The sequence below is a fragment of the Macaca nemestrina genome, chromosome 1 (assembly GCF_043159975.1).
Source record: "Macaca nemestrina isolate mMacNem1 chromosome 1, mMacNem.hap1, whole genome shotgun sequence".
Lineage (NCBI taxonomy): Eukaryota > Metazoa > Chordata > Mammalia > Primates > Cercopithecidae > Macaca > Macaca nemestrina.
This window is the reverse complement of record NC_092125.1, coordinates 212428965-212453102: the sequence shown is the minus strand read 5'-3', so window position 1 is coordinate 212453102 and position 24138 is coordinate 212428965. Positions and strand designations below refer to the sequence as shown.

Sequence of the window (24138 nt, the reverse complement as noted above, 5' to 3'; positions counted from 1 at the left end):
ATCCCCAGACCTGAAGGGGTAGAAGAGGGACAGGAATGACAAAGCCACGACCTACCGGGCATCTTGCATAATCTAATTTAATCCTCATAGCTCCCCAATGAGGCAGATGTTCAGAAACTGCCTGCTCTCCACACGAGGCTCAGAAAGGTGCATTAACTTGCCCAAGGTCACACAGGCAATGAGGCAGGGCAGGCATTTGGACACAGGTTTGTTGACTTCAGAGCCCAAGATCTGAACTTTATAACATGTATGGCCGATCCTGTGGACCTCCCCACAGAGCCTTACAACTTCCAGCTCAGGAACTCGACCCAGCACCTCAAGTCAAGTTGGAAAGGTAATAGTAACAACAGCAATGGCAGACACAGCTGATACAGAGCTTACTATGTGCGGGCTCTGCTCTACTTTATTGTATTAACTCATTTAATTTGCATTTTTCAAAGGAGGGAACTAAGACACAGAGAGGTTAAGTAACTTGTCCAAGGTCACACACAGTAAATGAAGGTCTGAAGATTTGACCTCCCCCAACATCTGGTTGTGGTACCCTTAACACTACACTATACTAACACTTAGTAAATAGCAGTTGCTCAATAAATACTTTTTTCTTTTTCTTTTTTTTTCTTTTTTTTTTTTTTTGAGATGGAGTCTCGCTCTGCCGCCCAGGCTGGAGTGCAGTGGCCGGATCTCAGCTCACTGCAAGCTCCGCCTCCCGGGTTCACGCCATTCTCCTGCCTCAGCCTCCCGAGTAGCTGGGACTACAGGCGCCCGCCACCTTGCCCGGCTAGTTTTTTGTATTTTTTAGTAGAGACGGGGTTTCACCGGGTTAGCCAGGATGGTCTCGATCTCCTGACCTCGTGATCCGCCCGTCTCGGCCTCCCAAAGTGCTGGGATTACAGGCGTGAGCCACCGCACCCGGCCTCTTTTTTTTCCTGAGACAGGGTCTTCCTGTTGCTGCCCAGGCTGGTGTGCAGTGGCATGATCAAAGCTCACTGCAGCCTTAAATTCCTAGGCTCAAGCCATCCTCCTTCCTCAGCCTCCCAAGTTGCGGGGACTACAGGTACCACCATGCCCAGCTAATTTTAGTAGAGATGAGGTCTCCCTGTGTTACCCAGGCTGGTCTGGAACTCCTGGGCTCAAGTGATCCTCCCACCTTGGCCTCCCAAAACACTAGGATTACAGGAGTAAGCCACTGTACCTGGCCCTAGTAAATACTTTTGAAGCAATGAATGAAAGCCTCTCCTCTCCTCACCAGCCCTCTGCCCTTCTCTGCTTCACATCCTTTCCCGCTCAGCCTTCCTCACCAGCTTGCCCGTCTCTGCCCCACCTTTCCCAGCACCCCTCCAATCCCCTTCTTCCTCTGGCCTCGGCAGACCACCCACAATGTGGTCATTTCCTCCCACTTCATGAATCCGAACCTCTCTGTCCCTCCCCTTCTCTCTCCTATCCCACCCTGGTCTCTTCCTAGTCTTCTCCATTCAGTTCACATCATGGAGGTCCCCCTGGTCTCTATCCCTTCCCTATGTCTCCAAAAACCTCCCTGGCCTGGCTCAGCTTAAAATGCTTTGCATTCCTCCTGGGCAGCGGCAGCTGGGAGGAGCCCAGAGCATGCTGGGACATGGGGAGCTCTCCCCTCTCCTCCTTCCCCCTGCCATGACTGTGGTCACATCTGCGCAGCACCCTGGAGCTTACACTGGCATTGTTTCATTCGAGCGCCACAGCAACTTATTAAAAATCCAGATGAGGCCGTGCACAGTGGCTCACACCTGTAATCCCAGCATTTTGGGGGGATGAGGCGGGTGGATCACCTGAGGTCAGGAGGTCGAGACCAGCCTGGCCTACATGGTGAAATCCCGTCTCTACTGAAAATACATAAATTAGCTGAGAATAGTGCCACATGCCTGTAATCCTAGCTACTTGGGAGGCTGAGGCAGGAGAATCGCTTGAACCCAGGAGGCGGAAGTTGCAGTGAGCCGAGATCGCGCCATTGCACTCCAGCCTGGGCAACAAGAGCAAAACTCTGTCTCAAAAAAAAAAAAAAAAAAAAATCCAGATGAGATATAAACCTTTTTTCCAGATGAGAAAACTGAGGCTCAGAGAGGTTCAGTGACAAGCCCCAGGTCACATACCAGGAAAGGGCAGGGCTGAGGTGTGACTCCAGTCCAGTGTCCCTTCCACAGCGTGCATCCCACTGCCCTCAGCCCAGGCCCTCAGTCCCGTCACCTGGCCTCCTGCCCCAGTGATCTCCCATCACGGCCCTGGCTCCTGCAGCCACTGCCAAGCGCCTTCCCTAGGCCCAGCTCCAGCTCTGCCCTCTCTGGCCTGGACACCTGCCCACTGCTTCCTCTGACACATGAAATGGGAGCAGCCAGAGAGCAGGTGACTCGCCCAAGGTCACATGGAAAGCTGGAGCCAACCTGGAGTCTGGGCCAGGCACATTCCGGGGTCACCTTCAGCCCCTGTGTCTGTGTGGTGGCTATCTCTCCCTCTCGGGGAGAACACGCACCTTTTCCAGGGAAAGGGTGAGGCAGGGGTGTGGGGGAAGGGCCCAGCTCCTGAGTGGGATGGGCCGGGCCGGAAGCCGCTGCTGACAGCTCCCGGGTTTCTTGGCAACTGTCACTGCACCTCCTCCCCCTCCCTTATCTCTGTATCGAGGTAACAATAATAATCGCACCATCGTGAGTGCAGCTCTTTGTACTTTTCAAAAGCCTTCTTTATCTGCTCACTCCTGGGACTCTCACCGGAACTAGAGTGGAGATAAGGCAGTCACTAGGATCCCCAATTCCCAGAAGGGCAAACTGAGGCTTAGAGAGGTGAAAACATGACCTCAAAGTCAGCCAGTAAGGCCTTGGGCAGCAGATCAGGGATAAGATCACAGGCCTTCCACCAGTCCAGGGCGGGCAGATCTCAAGGGAGTTCCACACTGCAAAACAGCAGGGTCAGCCCAGGCTCCATGGTTCATGCCTGCAATCCCAGCACTTTGGTAGGCTGAGGTAGGCCATCTTTACAAACAAATTAAAAAACCAGCCCCCTGCAGTGGCTCACACCTGTAGTCCCAGGCACTCAGGTGGCTGAGGTGGGAGGATCACTTGAGCCAGAAGTTCCAGGCTACAGTGAGCCATGATGGTGCCTCTGCATTCCAGCCCAGGTGACAGAGCAAGACCCTGTCTCTACAATGGAAACAAACCAACAAAACATCACGGTCAGACCCAGAAATGGTGGGGAAGAGGGGAATACCAAGCACGGGTGGCCAGACGCCTCTCTGGGGTGCTTCTCACATGTTAACCAGCTGGAGGGGTGGTGACAGGCTCCTTTTTCTCTCATCTGCAAAATGAGAGATAATGTACCCCCTTCATAGAGCTGCTGTAAAGTGCTTGTAACTATTATTATTGGCCACTCTTCCGGAGAGCCCAACCCTTTCAGGGCACCAGAAGTGTGGTGGGGCTGTCCTGGGTGGTGGGCTTGGCCCTTTGGCCCTTTGACCCCCCAGAGATAGCTGCCCTGGATGGTGGTCTCCCAGTGGGTGCAGGCCCTGCTGACTCCCTCCAGCCTCAACCTCATACCTCCCCTTTCCTGTCCTGCCCCAGCCGCCTGTCCTGGCTCTGTCCTAACCTCCCCAGGCTGCAGGCAGCTCTCCTAACCAGCCACACTGTTCACAGGCACTCCCCTCTGCTGGTGGTGCCTTCTCCTGCTTTTCTGCCTAGTGAACCACTGATGCTTTGAAATTCAACTTAACCAGGTGAAACTCTGGTGGCCAGGGCAGGTGGAACAGGACGATCAAGGCAAGAAGGCTAGGACCGGGAGCAGGGGAATGGGGATCTGGACAGGCGACAGTACCTGGAGCAAGAGCAGGAGGAGCCCACCCTGAGGACAGCCACCCACTGCACGCAGGCTGGGAAACCGGACATGGAAAGAGGGGGTGGTCTGGGAGGGCAGGGGAGGGGTTCAGGGAGCCAATGAACACAGGGTAGAGAAGAATTCGGTGGGGGGCAGCAGCCTGGAACAGGGGCCTGAGGGGTTCCGGCCAGTCCAGCACTGGTCATCAGAAGTCAGGAGGGGGAGGCCTGGGTCCAGTTCCCTGGGGTCTTCCTGGTTTCTAGATCAACCTGGTTCTACCAAGTTCTACCACCCAGGTAGGGTGGAGGATGAGGACAAAGGCACAGACCTCCCAGTGAGAAGGGGGCTGTGGAGGGCAACCCTGAGAGAGGCTCCTCTGGATGGGGGTTGGGGGACTGCCAGAGCCGGGTCTCCTAGCCGTGGGCATCAGGTCTGAGGGGACTCGAATCTCCTGAAACCAGAACCAAGTGGCTGCCCCAGAACTGCCCCCTCCCAGGGGGGCACAGAGGCCCATTGTTTTCTGAGCTCAACCAGCCGGCACTGCCCTCCCCTTGGCTTGCCCCTGTCCCTGCCAAGGTGCCAGGGAAGGTGGCGGGGCAGCCAGTTGAGCAGGTTTCCAAAGCTAGGTCCAGGGAACCTGGCCCCCTCCTCCCCAGCCCACCAGGAGCCTAAGCAGCCAGGCATAGACACGGCAGGCTCCTGTGTCGCCTTTCCCTGGGCACCTTCGACCTCTCCCAGGACTCCAGAGGGAGTGTGGGGATGGAGTAGGGCAGGGGCGGGGACTGTTTGCCATGTGGGCACTGTGATGTCATTTAATCCTTATGACAATAACCCTGACCTCAGGCTGCTCTCTTCACCCATTTCAGAGATATGGAGGCAGGGGCTTAGTGAGGTTTCATGATGGGCCAAGGGCCTCAACAGCTACCAAGTGACACAGCTGGCAGGGTCCCCCTGGGGGTGTGGGTGGGGGACTCAGGCTCCAATCTGGGCAGAGGGGTGGGCAGGAAGGTGGCACATGGGGCCTCCACCCTCGCCCCATGCTAGCTGTGTGCCGAGACACCCGGATCCCGGAGCTGGGCCAGGCAGAGGCCTCCTGAACAAATAACAGGTTGGCAGCCCAGAGAGGCGGTCACGGGACCGGTCCCTGCCCAGAGCACAGCACCTGGGAACCGGGCCACCCATTTACCTGCTGTCTGTCCAGCGTCTGTCTCCCTTGCCCAGGTGGCCCGAGCCCCACTGTGGCCAAAACCCGACCCTTCCCACCTCCCTGTGGACTTCAGTGAGGACTGACTCCTCCCCTGCACTGGGGTAAGGAGGAGGAGTGACTCTGAGATGACCTGGCCACAGGGCCTCTTCCTGCTGGACAACAACATCTGCTTCCCCAGCCTGGCAAACTGCCTTCGCCATCAACCCTCTCAACAGCCTCCTGAGGAACACACAGCAGTAACGCTATCTCCATTCTGCCCGGAAGAAAACCGGAGCCTGGACGGAGATCGTGACTTCCAAGCTTCCAGCCCGAAGCTCAGCCCCAGCTGCTCTGCCCCTTGCCCACGTCCACGCAGGACAGAGCTCCCAGTGATGGGCAAGGCTGGGCCAGGGCGACCTTCTTAGCACCCGTCAGCCCATACGCGGTATTACAGCCGCCTGCGCTTTCTGTCTCTCCTCACTCCCTACATTGTCCCCTCCAGCCTCCGCAGCCCGGGGGGTCTCCCTTCTCTGAGCTCCAGGCATTCCTTCGCTCACTCACCCACTCGGTCATCCACCCACTCCCCATCTGCCCTTCATTCCTCTGCTCAGTCATTCATTCAGAACACATGTCCTGAGGTCTGCTCTGGACCGAACAGTGGTGCCGGGTGTTGGGATCAGAGATGGGGTGAACCAGGCCTCCCCCATCTCAAAGCAGAACCTGAGAGATACCTGCCTGGACTGTTCCTGAGGCACCTCTGGTTTCACTGCCTAGACAGTGAGTCCCGCATTGCTGAGGCCTTGCTTAATCCTCCCCTCCCGCTCTGCACCAGCCCTAGCTGGCGTTGGGGCTGCTGCCTCATAGGCTCCAGGCCAGGCTGGTGAGCAGAAGTCCCTGCCTCTCACAACTTCCCAGGCGGGGTGACCGCCCAGGCCAAGGCGAACCCCCCACGGGGATAGACAAGGTCATCATCCCCTAACCAAAGGTGACATGGAGAAGCCCTCCCTCTGCCCCTAGATCACAGTGTGTGCAAGATTAAGTCACCATAACCTCTCCAAGATTCAGTTTCTCCACTGAAAATTGGGTCTCAGGCCGGCTCTCCCATCCTACAGAGGGCAAATGGGAGGAAGAGAAACTGGAAACTGAGTCCACCAAGGACTGGTTGGAAGCAGAGCCCTGGAGGAGGGCTTTCCCAGTGGAGAGGACCTTTGACTCTTCTAAGTCACTTCTCTTCTCTGAGCCTCAGTTTCCTCAGCTACAAAATGGGAGAGTAACACCAACTTTGCAGGATTGTTGTGTGGAATAAATTAGGTATTATATGGACAACCTGACTAGCCTAGAGCTGAGGACACAGTAGGTGCTCAATAAATTGCAGGCTCCTGCCTGGAGAGGCAGTGTAGCGTCAGTGTGGGCTCTGGAGCCAGATCCTTCAGTGCGAATCCTAACTCTGCCACATAACAGCTGTGTGACCTTGGACAAGTTACTTAACCACTATGAACCTCAGTTTCCTCATCTATAAAATGGGGACAGCAGTGTTGACCTCTGAGGGTTAAATGAGTGCATGGGTGTAAAGTGCTTAACGTTCACCATGAGCATTTCCTGGCCTTCCCTTCTCTTCCTCCCTTTCTTCCTCTGTAGGTGCCTGAGGACTGAGACAAGACTCTGAGGTGGAAGTTGTGAGAAGGTAGAAAAGACGGGACAAACACAGCTGCCCAAGCGTAAAGCAACCTAGACTGGGCCTGGTGGCTCACGCCTGTAATCCCAGCACTCTGGGAGGTCAAGGCAGGCGGATCACCTGAGGTCGGGAGTTTGAGACTAGCCTGACCAACATGGAGAAACCCCATCTCTACTAAAAATACAAAAATTAGCCAGGTGTGGTGGCGCATGCCTGTAATCCCAGTTACTTGGGAGGCTGAGGCAGGAGAATGGCTTGAACCCAGGAGGCGGAAGTTGCAGTGAGCCGAGATCGCGCCATTGCACTCCAGCCTGGGCAACAAGAGCAAAATTCCATCAGAAAGAAGAAAGAAAAGAAAGGGAAATAAAGGGGAAGGGAAGGGAAGGGAAGGAAAGGGAAAGGGAAGGGAAAAGGAAGGGAAAGGGAAGGGAAAGGAAAGGGAAAGGAAAGGGAAGGGAGGAAGAAGGGAGGGAGGGGAGGAAGGAAGCAGAAAGGAAGAGAGGAAGAAAGGAAGAAAAGGGAAGAAAGGAAGAAGGAAAGAAGGAAAGAGAGAAAGAAAGAGAGAGAGAGGGAGGGAGGGAGGGAGGGAGGAAGGAAGGGAAAGCAACCAGAGCAACCTGCCGTGTAAGGTGCTGAGCTCCCCATCAAGCAAAGGCAGAGTGAGCTTCTCAGAGGTGCAGCCAGGGATATCTCGAGGTGTGGGAATGGGAGGAGTGGTGGGGGGTTTGACTAGAGGACCTCAAGTGCCTCCCACATTTGAAATTATTATTATTATTATTTGGTGGTGGGGGGACAGGGTCTCACTTTATCACCGAGGGTGGAGTGCAGTGGTGAGATCTCAGCTCATTCCAACTTCTGCCTCCTAGGCTCCAGCGATCCTCCCACCTCAGCCTCCCAAGTAGCTGAGACCACAGATGCATGCCACCACATCCGGCTAATTTTTTATTTTATTTTATTTTTTGTAGAGACAGGGTTTCATCATGTTGCCCAGGCTGGTCTGAACTCCTGGACCCAAGTGATCCACCCGCTTCAGCCTTCCAAAGTGCTGGAATTACAAGAGTGAGCCACTGCACCCAGCCCCGCATCTGGAATTCTATGCCTCTTGCTGACTCTAGGATCCCTGTGCTGAGGGCAGAAGCAATGGATGAATTCCCAAAAGGGAACAGACTTTCCCAGATCTGCTGGGAGCACAGAGATTGCCACTACTTCTTAGGAGGCCTGTTTCGCCTCCTATTAAAGATTAAAATGTGCATACTCTTTGGTCCAGCAACCCCATTTCTAGGCATTTATTCTCCAGAAATAGTACACAAATGCATAAAGATATATGAACAAAAAACAGTCATGAAGCAGGGTTTGCAACCGCAAACATCTGGACGCCACTTCAACGTCCATTACAAGGAGATTAGTTAAATATATCAAACCATGAAATACTATACAGCAATGACAAAGAAGGTCTTTAGTCTTGATGGAAAAGGGTGTTTGAGGCTTATTGTTAAGTGAATAAAGCGGGTTGCACACAACAGAAATCTCATTTGTAAACATTTAAAATTACATGTCAAAGTTTACATGGTTAGCTGGTAGTGGTGGTTCATGCCTGTAATCCTAGCACTTTGGGAGGCCAAGGCAGGCGGATCTCTTGAAGCCAGGAGTTCAAGATTCAAGACCATCCTGGGCAACTAGCAAAACCCCACCTCTACAAAAAAAAAAAAAAAAAAAAAAAAAAAACACACACACACAAAAATTAGCCAGGCATGGTGATACATGCCTGTAGTCCCAGCTACTCAGGAGGCTGAGGTGGAAAGACCGATTGAGCCTGAGAGGTTGAGGCTGCAGTGAGCCAAGATCACACCACTGTACTTCAGCCTAAGTAACAGAGCAAGATCCTGTTAAAAAAAAAAAAAAAAAAGGCCAGGCACGGTGGCTCACACCTATAATCCCAGCACTTTAGCACTTTTGCCAAGGCGGGTGGATCACCTGAGGTGGGGAGTTTGAGACCAGCCTGACCAACATGGTGAAACCCCATCTCTATTAAAAATACAAAATTAGCTGGACATGGTAGTGCATGCCTGTAATCCCAGCTACTCAAGAGGCTGAGGCAGGAGAATCGCTTGTACCCAGGAGGCAGAGGTTGCAGTAAACCAAGATTGCACCACTGCACTCCAGCCTGGGCGACAGAGCAAGACTCTGTCTCAAAAAAAAAAAGAGAGAAAAGGGGTTTACTGCGTATGGGATCCTAAGGCCCAACAGCGCTCAGAATTTTGAGTGGGATGAAGCCCAGTTGGGCTATGTCTGTCTGTCCATCCTCTCTCTCTTTAAACAAAAACAAAAACAAAAAGCAAGTTTACATGGCTTATCTCTGAGGAGCAGGACCACTAGGAACTTCTGCCTTCTGTGGCAAATACTTTTGTGCACAGTTTGGATGTTTATCATGAACACTCAGTATTTGTGTAATCAGAAAAAAAATTAAAGATTTTAGAGAGCTGAGCACTCACTCTGACTCAGCTCTCTGAGCACCTGACTGCTTTACCCTTTTCCATCACCTTGAGAGGGAGGTATGACTCACCCCTTATTCCAAGGGGGAGAAGCTGACACGAAAAGAGACTAAACACCATGACCAATGTCCCTGAGCCAGGCATGACAGAGCTGGGTCCATTCTGGCTGGCTCCCAAGCCCACACTCTTTCCACTACGTTAGGCATTAGGCAACCTGCTCCAAGGGTCAGGGAAAAACAGAGGCAGCACAGAAGCGGCCCAGGCAGCTGGACCCAGGGATGTGCCCTGAGACTTCAGCTGGCACGTCTTGCAAGCCAGGCCAGCCAGGTTAGCATGTGTGGGCACAGAGCTGTCTACCTCATTTGTAAATGTAAATGTAGGCTCTGCTCCTAGCACAGGATCCACGCCCTGAGCTGCCCCAGGCTGGCAGGTGCCCAGCCCCACCCCTGGCACTACCCCCAGAAGCCTCAGGGTCACCAGGCAGGTGGGCACGTGCTGGCCCAGGCCCTTCCCTGGAGCTCTAAATAACTTTCTGTGTTGATCAACCTGTTTGTGGATGGATTTGCCATTGAAGGTCACTTGTCACCTTCTCACTGAGAGCCTGGGAAGGTGACAAGCACACCTGAGTGTGCCTGAGTCTGGATGGGCCACAGAACAAGACCTGGAAGTCAGATGGACCTGAGTTCAAATCCTGCCTGTGCCAAGCTCTAGCTGTGTGGCCTAGGGAGAGTCCCTTCACCTCTCTGAGCCTCTGTTTCCTCGGCTATAAAACGGTGTTGAGAGAATTTCTCCCTGCAGGGCTGCTGAGAGCATTCAATGAGAGAACAAGTGAGAAAGTGCCCCCTAAGCTAGAAGCCACCTTGCACGTGTAGAAGAGTTATGACCTCACCCGTGTGGGGACAGGCAGGGGTCAAGTGCACATCTGCGCTGATGTGGATTGAGCAAGGATCCACCCTGGCTGGACCAGAGGGCCCTGCCGCACAGACTCAGCCGGTGGGCGGGGCGGCGTCTGACACTTTTCCTGGGAGTTGGCACCGGGTGTTCTGAAGCTCTGCCTGGTGGTGCGAGAGGGTGTGTGTGACTCTGTGGGTGAGAATGGAGATGGGAGGCCCCGGCAGGAGCGTGAATGGGTGTGGGAGGGAAAGCGCTTGTGTCGCATGTTTTGGATCTGATCACGCCACCCACCTGCCTAGAAGGCCCCAGTGGCTTCCCGCTGTGAGCAGGATCCAGACGCAACTGCCTCACGTGGCCCACGAGGCCCTGCGTGTCTGCTCCCCATCCCCGGCCCCCCTCCCGCCCGCTCACTGTCTCTGGCTTCATCCAGGGCCTCTTTCCTCCTTCCCCAGACTCCTTTCCGCTCCTCAAACCTGAGGTGCTCCTTCCCACTGCAGGCCTCTGCACACGCTGTGCCCCCTGCCTGTTACCCGCTTCCCGTCCGCCTGGATCACATTTCAGGTGCTATGTCTGTATTCAGTCTTCCAGAGCTCCCTCCCCAGACCAGGAGAAGCTGCTCCCAACCTGACCAGCTTTCCCAGAAGCCCATCCTGGGCCTTCATGGATTTACCTGTTGCATTTGCACATTTCGTGGTGTGACCATTAGGCTACTGTCCGTCTCTCCCACTAGAAATGGGGTTTCCTCAGGTCATGCCTGGGTCTGTTTGGGTCTGATGTGCTGCATGAATGAATGTGTATGTCTGTGCCTCTGTGTTCATGACGAAGCTGTCTCTACGAGGGTCAAGTCTATGGTTGTGAGTAGGGAAATATGTGTGTGTGTACATGTAACGGGTCATGTCAAAGAACCTTTCCTCGGCCTGCAGGCAGGTGGGCTGGGAAAGGCCAAGGCAACCTGCGGCCAGTGCCCAGGCTGGCTGGGGAGAGGGAGAACAAGCACCAGTTCCCTTGCCCCCCGCTATGCCCCTCCTAAAATAGGTCCAGGGTCTTTGTGCAGGTAGGTCCAGTCAGGTGGGCTCCAGGTTGGCAGCCTGGCTCTGCCCTGCAGCGAGCTCTACCCCTGCCTGCTCCTCCAGGTTGGAGCCCAGCCTCCTGCCTGCACAGCCCAGCTCACTTGAGGCTTGAGCCACACCTGGTCTTCCGTGGCTGCCCACGCTCCCCACCACCCCACAGGGCCTGCCTAGTGGGCAGCAGCTCTGGGTTTTGTTTTGTTTTTTTTTTTTTTTGAGACGGAATTTTGCTCTGTCGGCCAGGCTGGAGTGCAGTGGCATGATCTTGGCTCATGACAATCTCCACCTCCTGGGTTCAAGTGATTCTCCTGCCTCAGTCTCCCGAGTAGCTGGGATCACAAGCGTGCACCACCATGCCCAGCTAATTTTTTTTTTTTTTTGTATTTTTAGTAGAGATAGGGTTTCACCATGTTGGCCAGGCTGGTCTCGAACTCCTGACCTCAGGTGATCTACCCGCCTCGGCCTCCCCAGAGTGCTAGGATTACAGGTATGAATGAGCCACCACACCTGACTGGGCAGCAGTTCCTGATCTGAAAGAAGTGGGCTTCCAGCCTCTCTGCTTTCTCAGCCACCTCCACCTGCTGCCAGGAGATGATCTGGAATGTTCCAGCTTTAGGGCAGGGGAAGGAGTCCTATTCCTGCCCCCAATCCTTTATACTTTCTCTGCCCTCTCCCTGGACTACCTTTTCACAGCCAGCTCCTTCCCATTCAGGCCTCAGAGAGGCCCCTCCCTGATACCCTTGGCAAAACCAGCTCTTACACCCACCCCATCCGTACTACACATTGCCCATCTGAAACTTCCTTTAGCTCTCTGTCTCCTGCACTGGAGGATAATGGGCGTGAAGCAGGGACCGTGTCTGTCAGGTTCACTGCTGCATCCTCAATTCTTTAGACTAGTACCTGGCATGTGGTAGGAACTCCGTAAGTATTTGTTGAATTAACAAATGGCTGCCGGGCGCGGTGGCTCAAGCCTGTAATCCCAGCACTTTGGGAGGCCGAGGCAGGCGGATCACGAGGTCAGGAGATCGAGACCATCCTGGCTAACACGGTGAAACCCCGTCTCTACTAAAAATACAAAAAACTAGCCGGGCGCGGTGGCGGGCGCCTGTAGTCCCAGCTACTTGGGAGGCTGAGGCAGGAGAATGGCCTAAACCCGGGAGGCGGAGCTTGCAGTGAGCTGAGATCCGGCCACTGCACTCCAGCCTGGGTGACAGAGCAAGACTCCGTCTCAAAAAAAAAAAAAAACAAATGGCTAATGGAAGCCTTGAAAGACCCCATGAGGTGAACATTGCCCATTTGCAGGCATGGAAACTGAGGTTCCAAGAGGTTAAGTCTCTAGCCCAATGTCACAAAGCAAAGAGCTGGACCGGGTCAAACTTAGTGACAAGCTAACTCCACTAGAACCCCAGCACATCAGAGTGCATCACAGCTGATCTTCCCATTTCATAGGTATGAAAATGAGCCTCCGAGAGGGAGGGTGATGTTTCTCTAGGTCACGTGGGTCCGAGGCACGTGTTTCTTCCCTCCTGCAGCATGGGGTCAGAAACAGCTGCATTGTTACACCGGCCGGCCGTTTAAAAGCACCTCCTCACTGCCTCTCACTCACTGTGAGGTCGGGGCCATGAACAGCCCCACTGCACAAAGGGACGAGCCAAGGCTCAGCAAGGTGAGAGACTCCTCAAGGTCACTGGCCAGGACCTGGCACCAGGCCTGTCAGACTCCAAAGCCAGTGTTCTCAGGGTCAGTGCCTAGGGCCAGTGCGGAAGGCCAGTGCCCACGGCTGGGGCGTACGGTCATGTGTAGGCAGGCAGGTCACCCCCTGGCAGGCAGCAAGTTTCCAGAGGACAGAGTCTACACACCGAGTGAGATTCCGCACCCACTGCGGGCACAGCAGGTAACCATGACCACGATGATGGCAGTAACCGCAATAGCTGGCATCGATGGAGGACGTGCTCTGTGCCAGGCCCTGGTTTCAGGCCTTGGCACCCATTATCTCATTTAATCCCCACACCAGTCTTCCAGGTAGTACTTTCATTGCCCTCATTTTATAGGTGAGGAAACTGAGATCCAGAGAAATCACCCAGCCAGCTGGTGACTGAGACAGCATCTGCAGTCCCAGCCCACACTGGCTCCAGGGCTTCCACAGCTCTGCACTAAGGGCGCAGCCAGGGCCTCCCTGAGCTGGGGACTGACTCAGTATCACACAGCAGCTCCTTGGAGCAGGGAGGAGGGTGGGCAACTGGCACCCTAGCAGGCCTCTTCCCATGGTGGCTTAGGGGTTCAGAGCTTTCCAGTGTAGCCCACAGAAGTCCCAGCAGGGCCTGCAGGGACATGACCTGGTAACTATCTCTCTTCTCTTCACCTGTCAGGCCCAACTCAGTCCAGCATGTGCCACCACACGCTTTTCTCCTCCACATTGCTGACCTGCCACCTCCTGTCCCTGGAACATTCTCCTACAGTGTACCTCCCTTCCCCACTACACACACACACACACACACACACACACACACACACACACACGCTGCCACTTGGCCCACTTCAACTTTTGAGTCACCTCCTCCAGGAAGCCTTCCTTGATTCCCAGATGTGGGCAGGAGTCCCTTCTCTGAGCTCTCAGCAACACTCACATCTCCCTAGTCAGCACATGTCATTCCCATCAAACCACCTCTTTCCTTATGACCCTCTCTAGACTCTGAACCCCAGAAGAAGTGGCCTCATCTACTATCTCCACCATCATGTCACCAGCACCCAGCACAGGATTTGGCCCTAGGAGGGTGTCCCCACACTAAATGTTGAATTAATTGGCTGAATGAATGAATGTTGGGGAAGAACCTGAACTCAGAAGGCCTTTCCAGAATCTGGGCTATTAGAAAATCCCCTCCTTAATCATCTACTCCGCCTGTGGCCACCACAGTGCCTCAAATTCTATCATTAGAGAACCCCTCTTTGGGTGAATGAGTCTTTCCTCTCAAAATGCAAATGCTTAGTTAGAAGGGAGAACATCCCCCTGAGCATACACTCTGCACTCATTTCATTCGAAGCAATACTGTTTCCATTGTTATGGACAATCTGAGGTTCAGAGAGGCAGAGTAGATGGGGTAAGGCCACACAGCAAGTAAGTGGAAGTTGAGCTGGGTATTTGAACTCAGGTCTACCTAACAGAACTAAAATATTCCCATGCATCCCAGACAAATAGACCAGAGTTTGAGCACCACCAGGAGGTAGGGGCACACAGGGCCAACCAGACCAGGGACCTCAGGGCTGCAAGAGCCCCCTCTTCATAATGCTGAGGATAGACATGGGATAGCAGGGTTGTATACAAGTGAGATGGGGACCCACTTCTCAAGATCACACAGCCAAACAGTGGCAGTCCCAGAGCCACAACACATGTGGGGGGGATTTTCTCTTGTCTCCTGAAGCTATAGGGGATCCTTCCTGGAAGAGCTGGGGGGGAGGGTCTCTCTGTCACTAGGTTCATCCCTGCCTCAGAGTCTTTGCACCTGCTGCTCCCTCTGTCTGGGCACTCTGCCAGCTCCCCCATGGCCAGCTCCTCTCATCCTTCAGATTTTGGTTCAAACATCCCCTCTTCAGAAAGGCTTTTCAGGACTCCTTCATTTTCCAGCCATACAGCACGGGATGACAGGCAAACTGGAGCCTGGCTACTTCGGCTCCAATCTCAGCTTTACCAAGCGTTCTTGAACGGGTTATTTAACCTCTCTTTGCCTCAGTTTCCCCAGCCCTAAACCAGGGTTCCTAACAGTCTTGCCTCGCAGTGTTGTTGTGAGGATCAAACCCATGAACGTGTGCAAAGCGCTCTGAAACACAGCCCGGTGCACGCTCAGCTCTTGGCAAGGACCAGCTCTTTTTAGCATGTAGCCTTGCTTTGAAATTCAGTGGACCCAGCCAGGCGCGGTGGCTCACGCCTGTAATCCCAGCACTTTGGGAGGCCAAGGCAGGCGAATCACAAGGTCAGGAGCTCAAGACCAGCCTGGCTAAGATGGTGAAACTCCACCTGTACTAAAAATACAAGAAAAAAAATTTAGCTGGGCGTGGTGGCGGGCACCTGTAATCCCAGCTACTCAGGAGGCTGAGGCAGAGAATTGCTTGAACCCGGGAGGTGGAGGTTGCAGTGAGCCAAAATGGCGCCACTGCACCCCAGCCTGGGCGACAGAGCGAGACTCTGTCTCAAAAAAAAAAAGAAAAAGAAATTCAGCGTACCCATCAGAGGTTATTTCCTTGTCTATTTACTTATAGTCTGCCTCCCCCATTCCCGATTTTACAGATGAGGAAATCCAGGTTCAGAGAGGTGAAGTACTGCCCAAACCAAGCTCTCTGAGGATAGGGGCTAGGCCTGTCTCGTTTTCTGCTGAATCTGCAGTAACTAAAACCATGCCTGGCCTATAGTAGGTGTTCAGTGGTTACTGTGGCTGGATGAATAAATGATGAACAAATGACCACAGCTCTATTGCTCTGACGCTCTGTGCAGCCAGGAGCTTGGGCATTGAAGATTCTATTTCAGCCCACCTCTGCCCACTCTGGTCCCAAATGACCCCCAGCTCAATTGAAGTCTCAGCCTCTCTTAGAAGTGGCTGTTAGTGGCTGGGCACAGTGGCTCATGCCTGTAATCCTAGCACTTTGGGAGGCTGAGGGAGGAGGATCGCTTGAGCCCCGGAGGTCGAGGCTGCAGTGAGCTGAGATTGCCCCACTGCACTCCAGACTGGGTGACAGTGTGAGACCCTGTCTCAAAAAATAAAAATAAAAATAAAAATAAAATAAAGAGAAGTGGCTGCTAGGATAGCCAGGCTTATGAGCTGGGGACCAGCATCCATGTCCCTGACCCCAGTAGAACCCCCTTACCCTGGCTGGGCCAAGGGGATGAGGCAGGAGGCCTTGGCATTTGCCTTGGGAGATCCCTGCCCAGAGGTACAGTGGCGGCCATGGGCTCAGGAAGCAGCTGCTAGCTCCCCCATCCCATGCACTGCCAGCTGCCCGCCGGGGGCCTGCCCACCAGATGCATAATAGATGAGGAGGCCCAGCGGGACGTGCCTGCTTGGCATTTCAGAGCCACTAATGAGGCCAGCCTCGTGCTTCCTGCAACAGCACACAGGCCCCAGGGCCTCTGGCTCAGTAATCGCCACAAGGAGCCACCTGAGGACAGGGCCACCCACCCCAGCCTACCACTTAGCACAAGCAGCATCCAGGAGATCAAGGGCTAAAGGCATGGCCTCAGAGTGGCACCACTGTCAGTCTTGGTTTGCCCCTCACTGACTGCATGTCCCTGGGCCACCACTTCCTCTCTCTGAGCCTCAGTTTCCTCATCTGTAAAATGGGGACGGACAGTAGTAAGAGACGGATAGTATTCTGTAAGGCTGGTGTCAGGATGGAATGAAATGATTCAGGGAAGTGCTGGGCCCAGGGCCTGGGATACAGGAAGTGCTCCATATATGGGAGCAACTGGTACCAATTCTGTTAAGAGGAAACATCTCACCAACCAGAAGGGCCTTCCCAGTAGGACACATGGACTGAGCAGTGACTCCTGTTTGGGTAGCACTCAGGGCTACATCACTCCCCGCTCTTCCCTTGCCTCATATCCAAGACCTTCCCCATTTCTGCAGCTTCACTGTCTCTGACCAACGTCCCTTCCTCAGCAGAAGAAAGAGCTGGATTCAAATCCAGCCCTCACCAGCTGTGACTTTGAGCCAGAGCCTCCACCACTCTCAGCCCTGGTTTGGCCTCTAAACTGGGAACAACAGGCCAAACTGCAGGAGCGATGCCATGATTTTTTTTTTTTTTTTTTGAGACGGAGTCTCGCTCTGTCGCCCAGGCTGGAGTGCAGTGGCCGGATCTCGGCTCACTGCAAGCTCCGCCTCCCGGGTTCACGCCATTCTCCTGCCTCAGCCTCCCGAGTAGCTGGGACTACAGGCGCCCGTCACCTCGCCCGGCTAGTTTTTTGTATTTTTAGTAGAGACGGGGTTTCACCATGTTAGCCAGGATGGTCTCGATCTCCTGACCTCATGATCCACCCGTCTCGGTCTCCCAAACTGCTGGGATTACAGGCTTGAGCCACCACGCCCGGCCGCGATGCCATGATTTAATGAGACCTCCAGAGTAAAATGCCTGGCACACTGTCAGCTCTTAATCCTTGCTGGGTTCTGCCTCCACCTCCCAGGCTCCTAGTTTTAAGGCCAAAGTTGACTCTTCCCTTCCCAGAGGTATTTTTAGAACCCTCCTGCCTTGCGCTAGTTCACTTGGCCATTCCTCTACCTTGACACCGCTCCACCTCCCCCCATCCATTTGAATACACTTTAAATGTCCAGCCCCCATTCTAGGACATCTGGGTCCCTTAGGGCTGCAGAATCAGAGTCACCCACTGTCCCACTGGCTCCCAACCCTCACACTGGGCCTCCTTCCTCTTGCATCTGCACACCTACTCTGAGGTCCCCCACTGCAGACAACCTGCTGAGAGGGGTTGGGGGTCCGTAGGGGAACTTAGCCATGATCACATCTGGCCTCTACCAGGACTCACTGCTCCCTTAATCCAAGCTCTAACCTCTTAATCCTGTTTTGTAAAGGGGTGGGGGGAAATCACCTCCTCCAGGAAGCCTTCCCAGACTACTGACAAGGTTTTACTCATTCCCCTCCCTGAACACATTCAATTCAATTCCACAAGCATTAAGCATTTATGGGCATGGTAGTTGTACAAGACCATGTGGAGGACAGAGACATGTGAAAAGTACAGCCTGGCCTTTATGGGAGAAAGTGGGGCTAAGTTGAGCTCAAATGTAACTCAGTGGGATGCTGAGGTGGGAGGATCACTTGAGCTCAGGAGTTCAAGACCAGACTGGCCAACATGGTGAGACCTTGTCTAAAAATACAAAAATAATTACCCAGGAGTGATGGCACACACCTGCGGTCCCAGCTACTCAGGAGGCTGAAGCAAGAGATTCACCTGAACCCAGGAGGTGGAGGTTGCAGTGAGCAGAGATTGCACCACTACACTCCAGCCTGGATGACAGAATGAGACCCTGTCTCCAAAAAAACAAAAAGTGACTGAAGCACCTCTGCTTTCAAGGAGTTCAGAGCCTGCCCTGCACTGCCGGGTTATATGAACACATGCAGCTCACCTGAAGTCAAATTCCGGAAATGCCCTATTCAACGAGCACATGTTGAGGAGCAAGTGCGGCCCAGAGAGGGAAAATGACTTGCCAAAGTCACACAACTAGAATGTGGCAGAGGCAGATTCCAGCCCACACCTGTCAGACTCTGAAGTCCATGCTCTTCCCCCTACCCCAGGAAGATTCACGAATGCGTGCTCTATAGCAGCAGAGGAGGCATTCTAAAGAGGGAATAGGGGTGTGGGGATCAAGAAAGAAAACACTCAACAAATGGTGACAAAGGTGGGCTGGAGGTGTGGCGAAGGCCTGTGGAAATGGAAGTGGAGGGACATCAAGGGGAGGTGACGCTGACTGGGCCCATGTTCCCGTTGATCAGAAATACAGGGCACGGGAGAAGCAAGCCCCAAACTAGAAAAGGAGGTGGAGACAGGCCTTGAGTGCCGGAAGATCATGATTAATGGTCAAAATGGCCACCACTGACTGAGCACTAACCATATGCCAAGCATGGACTGGAGGTAAGCGATGGCCTTTGGCAGCTGGGAAGGGAGGGCCTACAGTTAGCACCTTGGACGGCGGCTCCAGCTAGGAGGGCACAGGCAAGGCATTTTGGGTAATGGGGCGTGTCCTGGGGGAATGGCCAATCTTTACTTGATAGATGGGTCAACTGAAGCCCAGAGAGGGGATGGGGCTCGCCCAAAGTCACACAGCTGGCCAGTTACAATCAGTCCTGGGCTGTCAACTCTAACTCTTGGCTTAGGGCTCCCTAGAGTGGGCCTTCTGGGTGGCCCCTGTCTTTGAGTCTTCCCTGAAGCGCATCCTTTGTTCAGACCGTCCCAGTGGCCTGGTGGCCCTGGGACAGAGTAGGTGAGGCTCTGGGCTCTGCACAGGGTCTGGAAGATCAAGGTTCAAATCCCAACTGCTTGTGTGACCTTGGGCAACTCATTTCCCCACTCTGGGCTTCATTGTTCTTACCTGTAATTAGAGATAATAGTCCCTAACTCTGAGGTATGGTCAAAGTTACATGAGATAACACATGTCGGGCACCTAGTGCAGTACCCAGTAGATAGCATGTGCCCAACAAGTAGCAGTTGTCAGTGGTGTTATTACTGAACTCCCTGAAGGAAAGGATGGCACCTTCCTCACCTCTGCCTGTATCCCCCACTCAGTCTGCCCCTGCTCTGAGCATAGGACACCATCTTACAGAAGGAGGGGTACAGATGGACTAGGCACAGCAGCAGGAGACGATGCCCAGAAAGGGAGAGGAAGCGGCCTGAGGTTGCATGGAGAGCATCAAAGGGAAATAGAAAGGCAGGCTGGGAGCTTAGCCGAGGCACCCTGTGTGCCTCCTACCCCAGGCCTGGCTTCCCAGGAGGGCTCTGTGGGGACAATGGTGCCAGATGGGAGTCGCCCAGCAGCTGGGGGGTTCTGCAGGACCCACGGACCCCAGGAAGCCCTGAGCAGGGGCAGGAAGCAGAAGCCAGAGCAGTTGGGGGGCTCTCCTGCTGGAGGTGAAGCAGCAGGAGGAGCAGCCAGCCAGGCCCACATGATGCTGATGCCAGGGAAGCCAGATGCACCCGCCTGCTGGGGCATCAGGGTGCTACAGTGTATCCCGAGGTGAGGCTGCACCTCCACCCATTGCCTCTTGGTGTTGGGAAGCTCCAGACAAGGTTGCCTCATTCCCTCCTCCTCCAAAGAGAGGGCAGCCCCAGACACAGGAAATATGGGGGGCGGGGGGCGGTTCTGAGGGCTGTCACGGGAAGTAACTAGAGGATTCAGGGTCAGTAAAGGCTAAGGGAACCCTGGCCCAGCAAGGAGCCACCTGAGGTGGGAAGAAATAGAGAAGAAAAAAAGGAAGGAAGCATTTAAGCAAAAGGGCCCACAATATGTCAGGTCTAGTTTTTGTTTTTGTTCTTTTTACTTTACACTCTATTAATGGGTATTTTAATCCCCATTTCACAGATGAGAAAACTGAGGTTCAGAGAGGTTAAGGAATTGCTGAAGGTCACACACGCAGTGGCAGAGTGAAGATGTGAACCTGCTTTGCCTGCCTCCAAGGCTCTCTAAAACAGTACTCTGGGGACAGACCTGGTAAGATGGTTTGCCCACCCCCTTGCCCTGAGAGGATGCTTGGAGGCTTGGTGAGGTCTGGCCTGGCATCGCAGGGGTAGGAAGGGATTGGAGGTACCTGCAGGGACCAGTCAAGGCAACCCAGGCCCTCCTGAGAGTCCCCAGTACTCACCATACACTCCGGCGAGGGGTGAAGGACTTGTCCACCCTGAAACACAATAAGAGGGGCCACAGGTGAGGGGACATCCCTTCTCACCAGCTTGGCCCAGCAAATCAGATCCACCTGCACTGCGCCACCCTCCCAGCGAGGCTAGGGAAGGTCCTGTTTCTAAGGATACCTGATGCAGTCACTATCACCCTTAGGCTTGCAGGGGTTTAACTGTCAGATTAGGGACATGGGAAGGCAGGGGAGTTAAAGAGCCAGGAAAGGAGGCAAGACTAGGGGCAGTGGGGCAGGGGGCAGGGCTGTGGGGTGTTAGCAGGGGTAGGGGGACAGGTGGAGTAGGACAGTGACTACAGCAGTTTGGATCATGGCAAGGATGTAGGTGTGCAGCTGGGGCTGGCTTAGAGCCTTTCCAGGCAGGATGGAGCAGTTTGCTGGATGTCTATGGTTTATGGTGGGCAGAAAGAACATCAGCCTCAAGGCCCGCAGCCTGCCTCAATCCTGAAGCTGCTCACTCGTATCTACCCAGGAAGCAAATGTCTGCGAATCTGGGAGGAGATCTAGGAAGAGCTTCCCCCCACCCTCATCCCAACATACATACCCTGCTCCCCAAGACTTCAGGGGCACCCCAGACTTTGTCTCCCCCAAATCCTCCCAGATCCAGCCCCAGAGCACATGTTTGGGTAGCACTCCCGCCCTGCCCTGATTCTCCTACTGCACTCTGAGGGCACCTCGGTGCCGCTGGGGGCAGGGGCTGAGCAGCTGTTGGGACAACAAACAACTCGCCTCCTGCCCAGAGCTAAGAAGGGGACGAGGAGGGAGCCCAGCCCAACTCTGCCAGTGAAGGGGCATCCTCCAAAGGGCAGGGCTGGGGGCTCCCAGGGACAGCTGATGGGGAAGGCCAACTCTGCAGACAGGGAGGTCGGAGAAGCCAGGACTTGCCCAAGGTCATAGAACAGGACCCAGCCTGTGAGCTGCCCCTCGGTGTCGGCTGGCTAGGAAACTCAGGGCGTAGCCCAGCTGTCACCTGACAGCAAGCAAGACCCCAGATGGAGGGGAAGCCTCTGGCCTCCCACCCCACCCCGCCCCTCTGCTGGGGTCACCTCAGAAGTTGAGCGTCCACAAGGGGAAGGCAGTTTGGACACAATCCCCATAGCTCAGAGAGCACTGACCATGCCCACACACAAGCCCCAGCGCTCCACACCCCAAGGTGAGTCCCAGGGTCCCTCTGACCACTGGGAGGCAGGGCCTGGTGAAAGTCATGGAGCCGCTTGTCTGGCTGAGCAGGGGCTCTGAGCCCACTCTGTCTAATCCATCTTCCCTCCAATTTGCCAAATCTCTGCAACAGGCATAAATCCCCATCCCACCTCTGCACCCCTTGACCCCAAGATGAACCTGCTGCCACTCTGATCTCCTCCAGGCCTCCAAGCCCAGGCAGCCAGTGGCACAGGGAGGAGGTGGTTCCCGAGAGCCAGGATGCAAGGAGGGCAGCCTGGTGCCCAGGGTGGGCAGGGCCTGCTAAGGGCTTCTAGAGTCCCTTTATCCAGAGCCTCAGTGAGGCGCCCAGCAGCTGCAGAGGCAAAGTGGGAGGTCCAGCAGAGCCTCCCCCTGACCTGCCTGCCCCTACTCCCACATACCTATACACGTGAGCAGGCACGCACACATGCATGCACACACACATGCACACACACAAGCCCAGAAGCCCCGCAGCCCCAGTCACATACATAAGCGCCACTGTCATGTGCTTAGACACAAACACGGCAATGTCCACCCTGCACTCACCTCCCCCCCAGGCACATGCACACGCAATGGGAACACACAGACACAGAAACACACACACACACACACATACACACACACAGGCGCCGCAACATGACAGCTATGCGCGCACTGAGGTCTAACGCTCAGCCCCCATAGCAGTCACAGCTCAGGCCCATCCGCCCGAGCGCGCGCACACCCCGCACGGGCTCCCCCCACGGGCGCACACGCGCGTACGCGCCCCGCCCCGCCCCGCGCCCTACCCGCCGTAGGCCCCGAAGGTGAAGCTGCGCTTCCGGCCGCTCATGGTGCCGCAGCCGCCGCCCGGCCCGGCCCGCGCAAGCTGGAGCCGCCTTCCCGCGCCCAGGTCACCTTGGCAACGCGGCCGCCCTGCCCCCGCCCCCGCCCCAGCTGGGGTCTGTCAGCGCCGGAGCGGGCCGCGGTCCAGCTGCCGGGGGCCGCCGGCGCAGAAAGGGCCGCTTGTTCGCGCCGCCCTGGGCCGGCCGGGCGGGGGCTGCGCGGGACTTTCCGAGCCGGGCCCGGCCGGGTGGGGATTGCGGGGCCCGGGGCAGCCCCTCCCCAACCCCCTTCCCCGCCTCCGCCCCCCGCCGTCCAGGCCGCAGACCCTCTGCTAGGGGGACGCCCTCCTCCCGCCCTCTCGAGCCGCCGGGCTCCTCGGCGGATCCGTCCCCATCATCACGAGCTGGGAGCTCCCTCCCAGATGCCTGGGTCTGCACGGCAGGCAGGTCCCGCTCCTCCCTGTCCCTCGAATTTCTCATCTCTAAAGTGGGATTCCTGCCGCCGGCCTCCTAGGACCTGGGGATGACGAAATGAGTTCACGCACGTAAGGTGCTGGGCCCAGGTCCTGGCGTACAGTAGATGCTTAATAAATGCCGGGTACAAGAGTTCCGCAGCGAGGTCAGGCGTTCTGCCCTTCCCGCGAACGAATGAGTGAATGAAGAACAGACTCTCCAATAACCCCTCCTTGCCCACCTGTCTCCCCTTCCCCCAGGAGCCCCCTTCCCCTTTGCCCTAGTCAGGAGGAGGAGCAAAGGGGAGGAGTGGAGACGCCGCTTCCTCTCCCCTCTTGAAAAGTCATGCAGCCCAGGTCCCAACCTTGAGAGGACACTGGGCTCTGAGTTCTGCAGCAGGTACTCATTCACTCAACAAACACTCCAAGTCCCTCTTCTGCACCCAGCTCGCCCAGAACGCAGTCCAGTGCTCTTCCTCAGAGTAAGCCGTTTCCCCCACCCAACTGGAGCTGTGTAAGCAGACACCGGGCCACTAGCCCCGACCCCTGAGCACACTGCCCTCCACCCCAACACCCACTCTTCCCCCCATAGAGGGAGAGATCCTTCCCCCAGGCTCTGCACCCAAGGAGGCAGGCTCCCACAGTCTCGAGGTTTTCTACGGGATTTTCTGTTTAAACAAACTGCAGGGCACAGATGCAGCCGGGGATAAGGGAGGAAGGATGGCCAAGGGCACAAGGACAGTGCAGCAGGGATTCTGCAGAAGCCTTTCAGGAGCTGTTCCACCTGGGACCGCGCCTGGACTTGGTGAGCTGCAGCTCCCCTAGGAAATGACGTCTCCACAGTTTGTCTCACCTAGGCAGGGTAGGTGGCGCTGCGGTTTCCCCATTTTAGACACAAAGAAATTGAGATCCTCGCTCACACCAATTACTTCTCTCTTGGGGATCTGCCCTCAGACCCCTCTCAGCTCCCACCTGGGACCTCTTCTCTGCACATTCTGGTGGGTGCAGGGGCCCTCAAGAGCCACTTGCAGGGTTCAGAGCCTGGGCAGAGCAAACATTATTTCCTCATTCCTAGAACTATATCCCTTGGTTTTCAGTCCTCAGAGAAGGGTCTGGCTCCCCCTTGCAAGGTGCTCTGG

General features: G+C 55.2%; 1 protein-coding gene across 38 annotated transcripts in view; it reads right to left on the bottom strand.

Moving 5' to 3' along the window:
• Nucleotides 1-24138, bottom strand: part of RAP1GA (RAP1 GTPase activating protein) — a 74373-nt gene that overhangs the window by 34273 nt on the left and 15962 nt on the right. For 19 of the 38 annotated variants that reach the window (XR_988025.2, XR_011625069.1, XR_011625079.1 and 16 more), the window contains one exon: nt 20500-20535. The exons of 9 other annotated variants lie outside the window; for them this stretch is intronic. Coding sequence is in view for 6 of the 29 variants with exons in the window: in XM_011743669.2 (XP_011741971.1) it covers nt 20500-20535; nt 22512-22555 (80 nt within the window). In the remaining 23 variants the exon portion in view is untranslated. Of the gene's footprint in view, nt 1-3231; nt 3256-20499; nt 20536-21857; nt 22633-24138 lie in introns of those variants that run through there. 10 more of the 38 variants (XR_988026.2, XM_011743669.2, XM_011743670.2 and 7 more) reach the window with 4 other exon arrangements.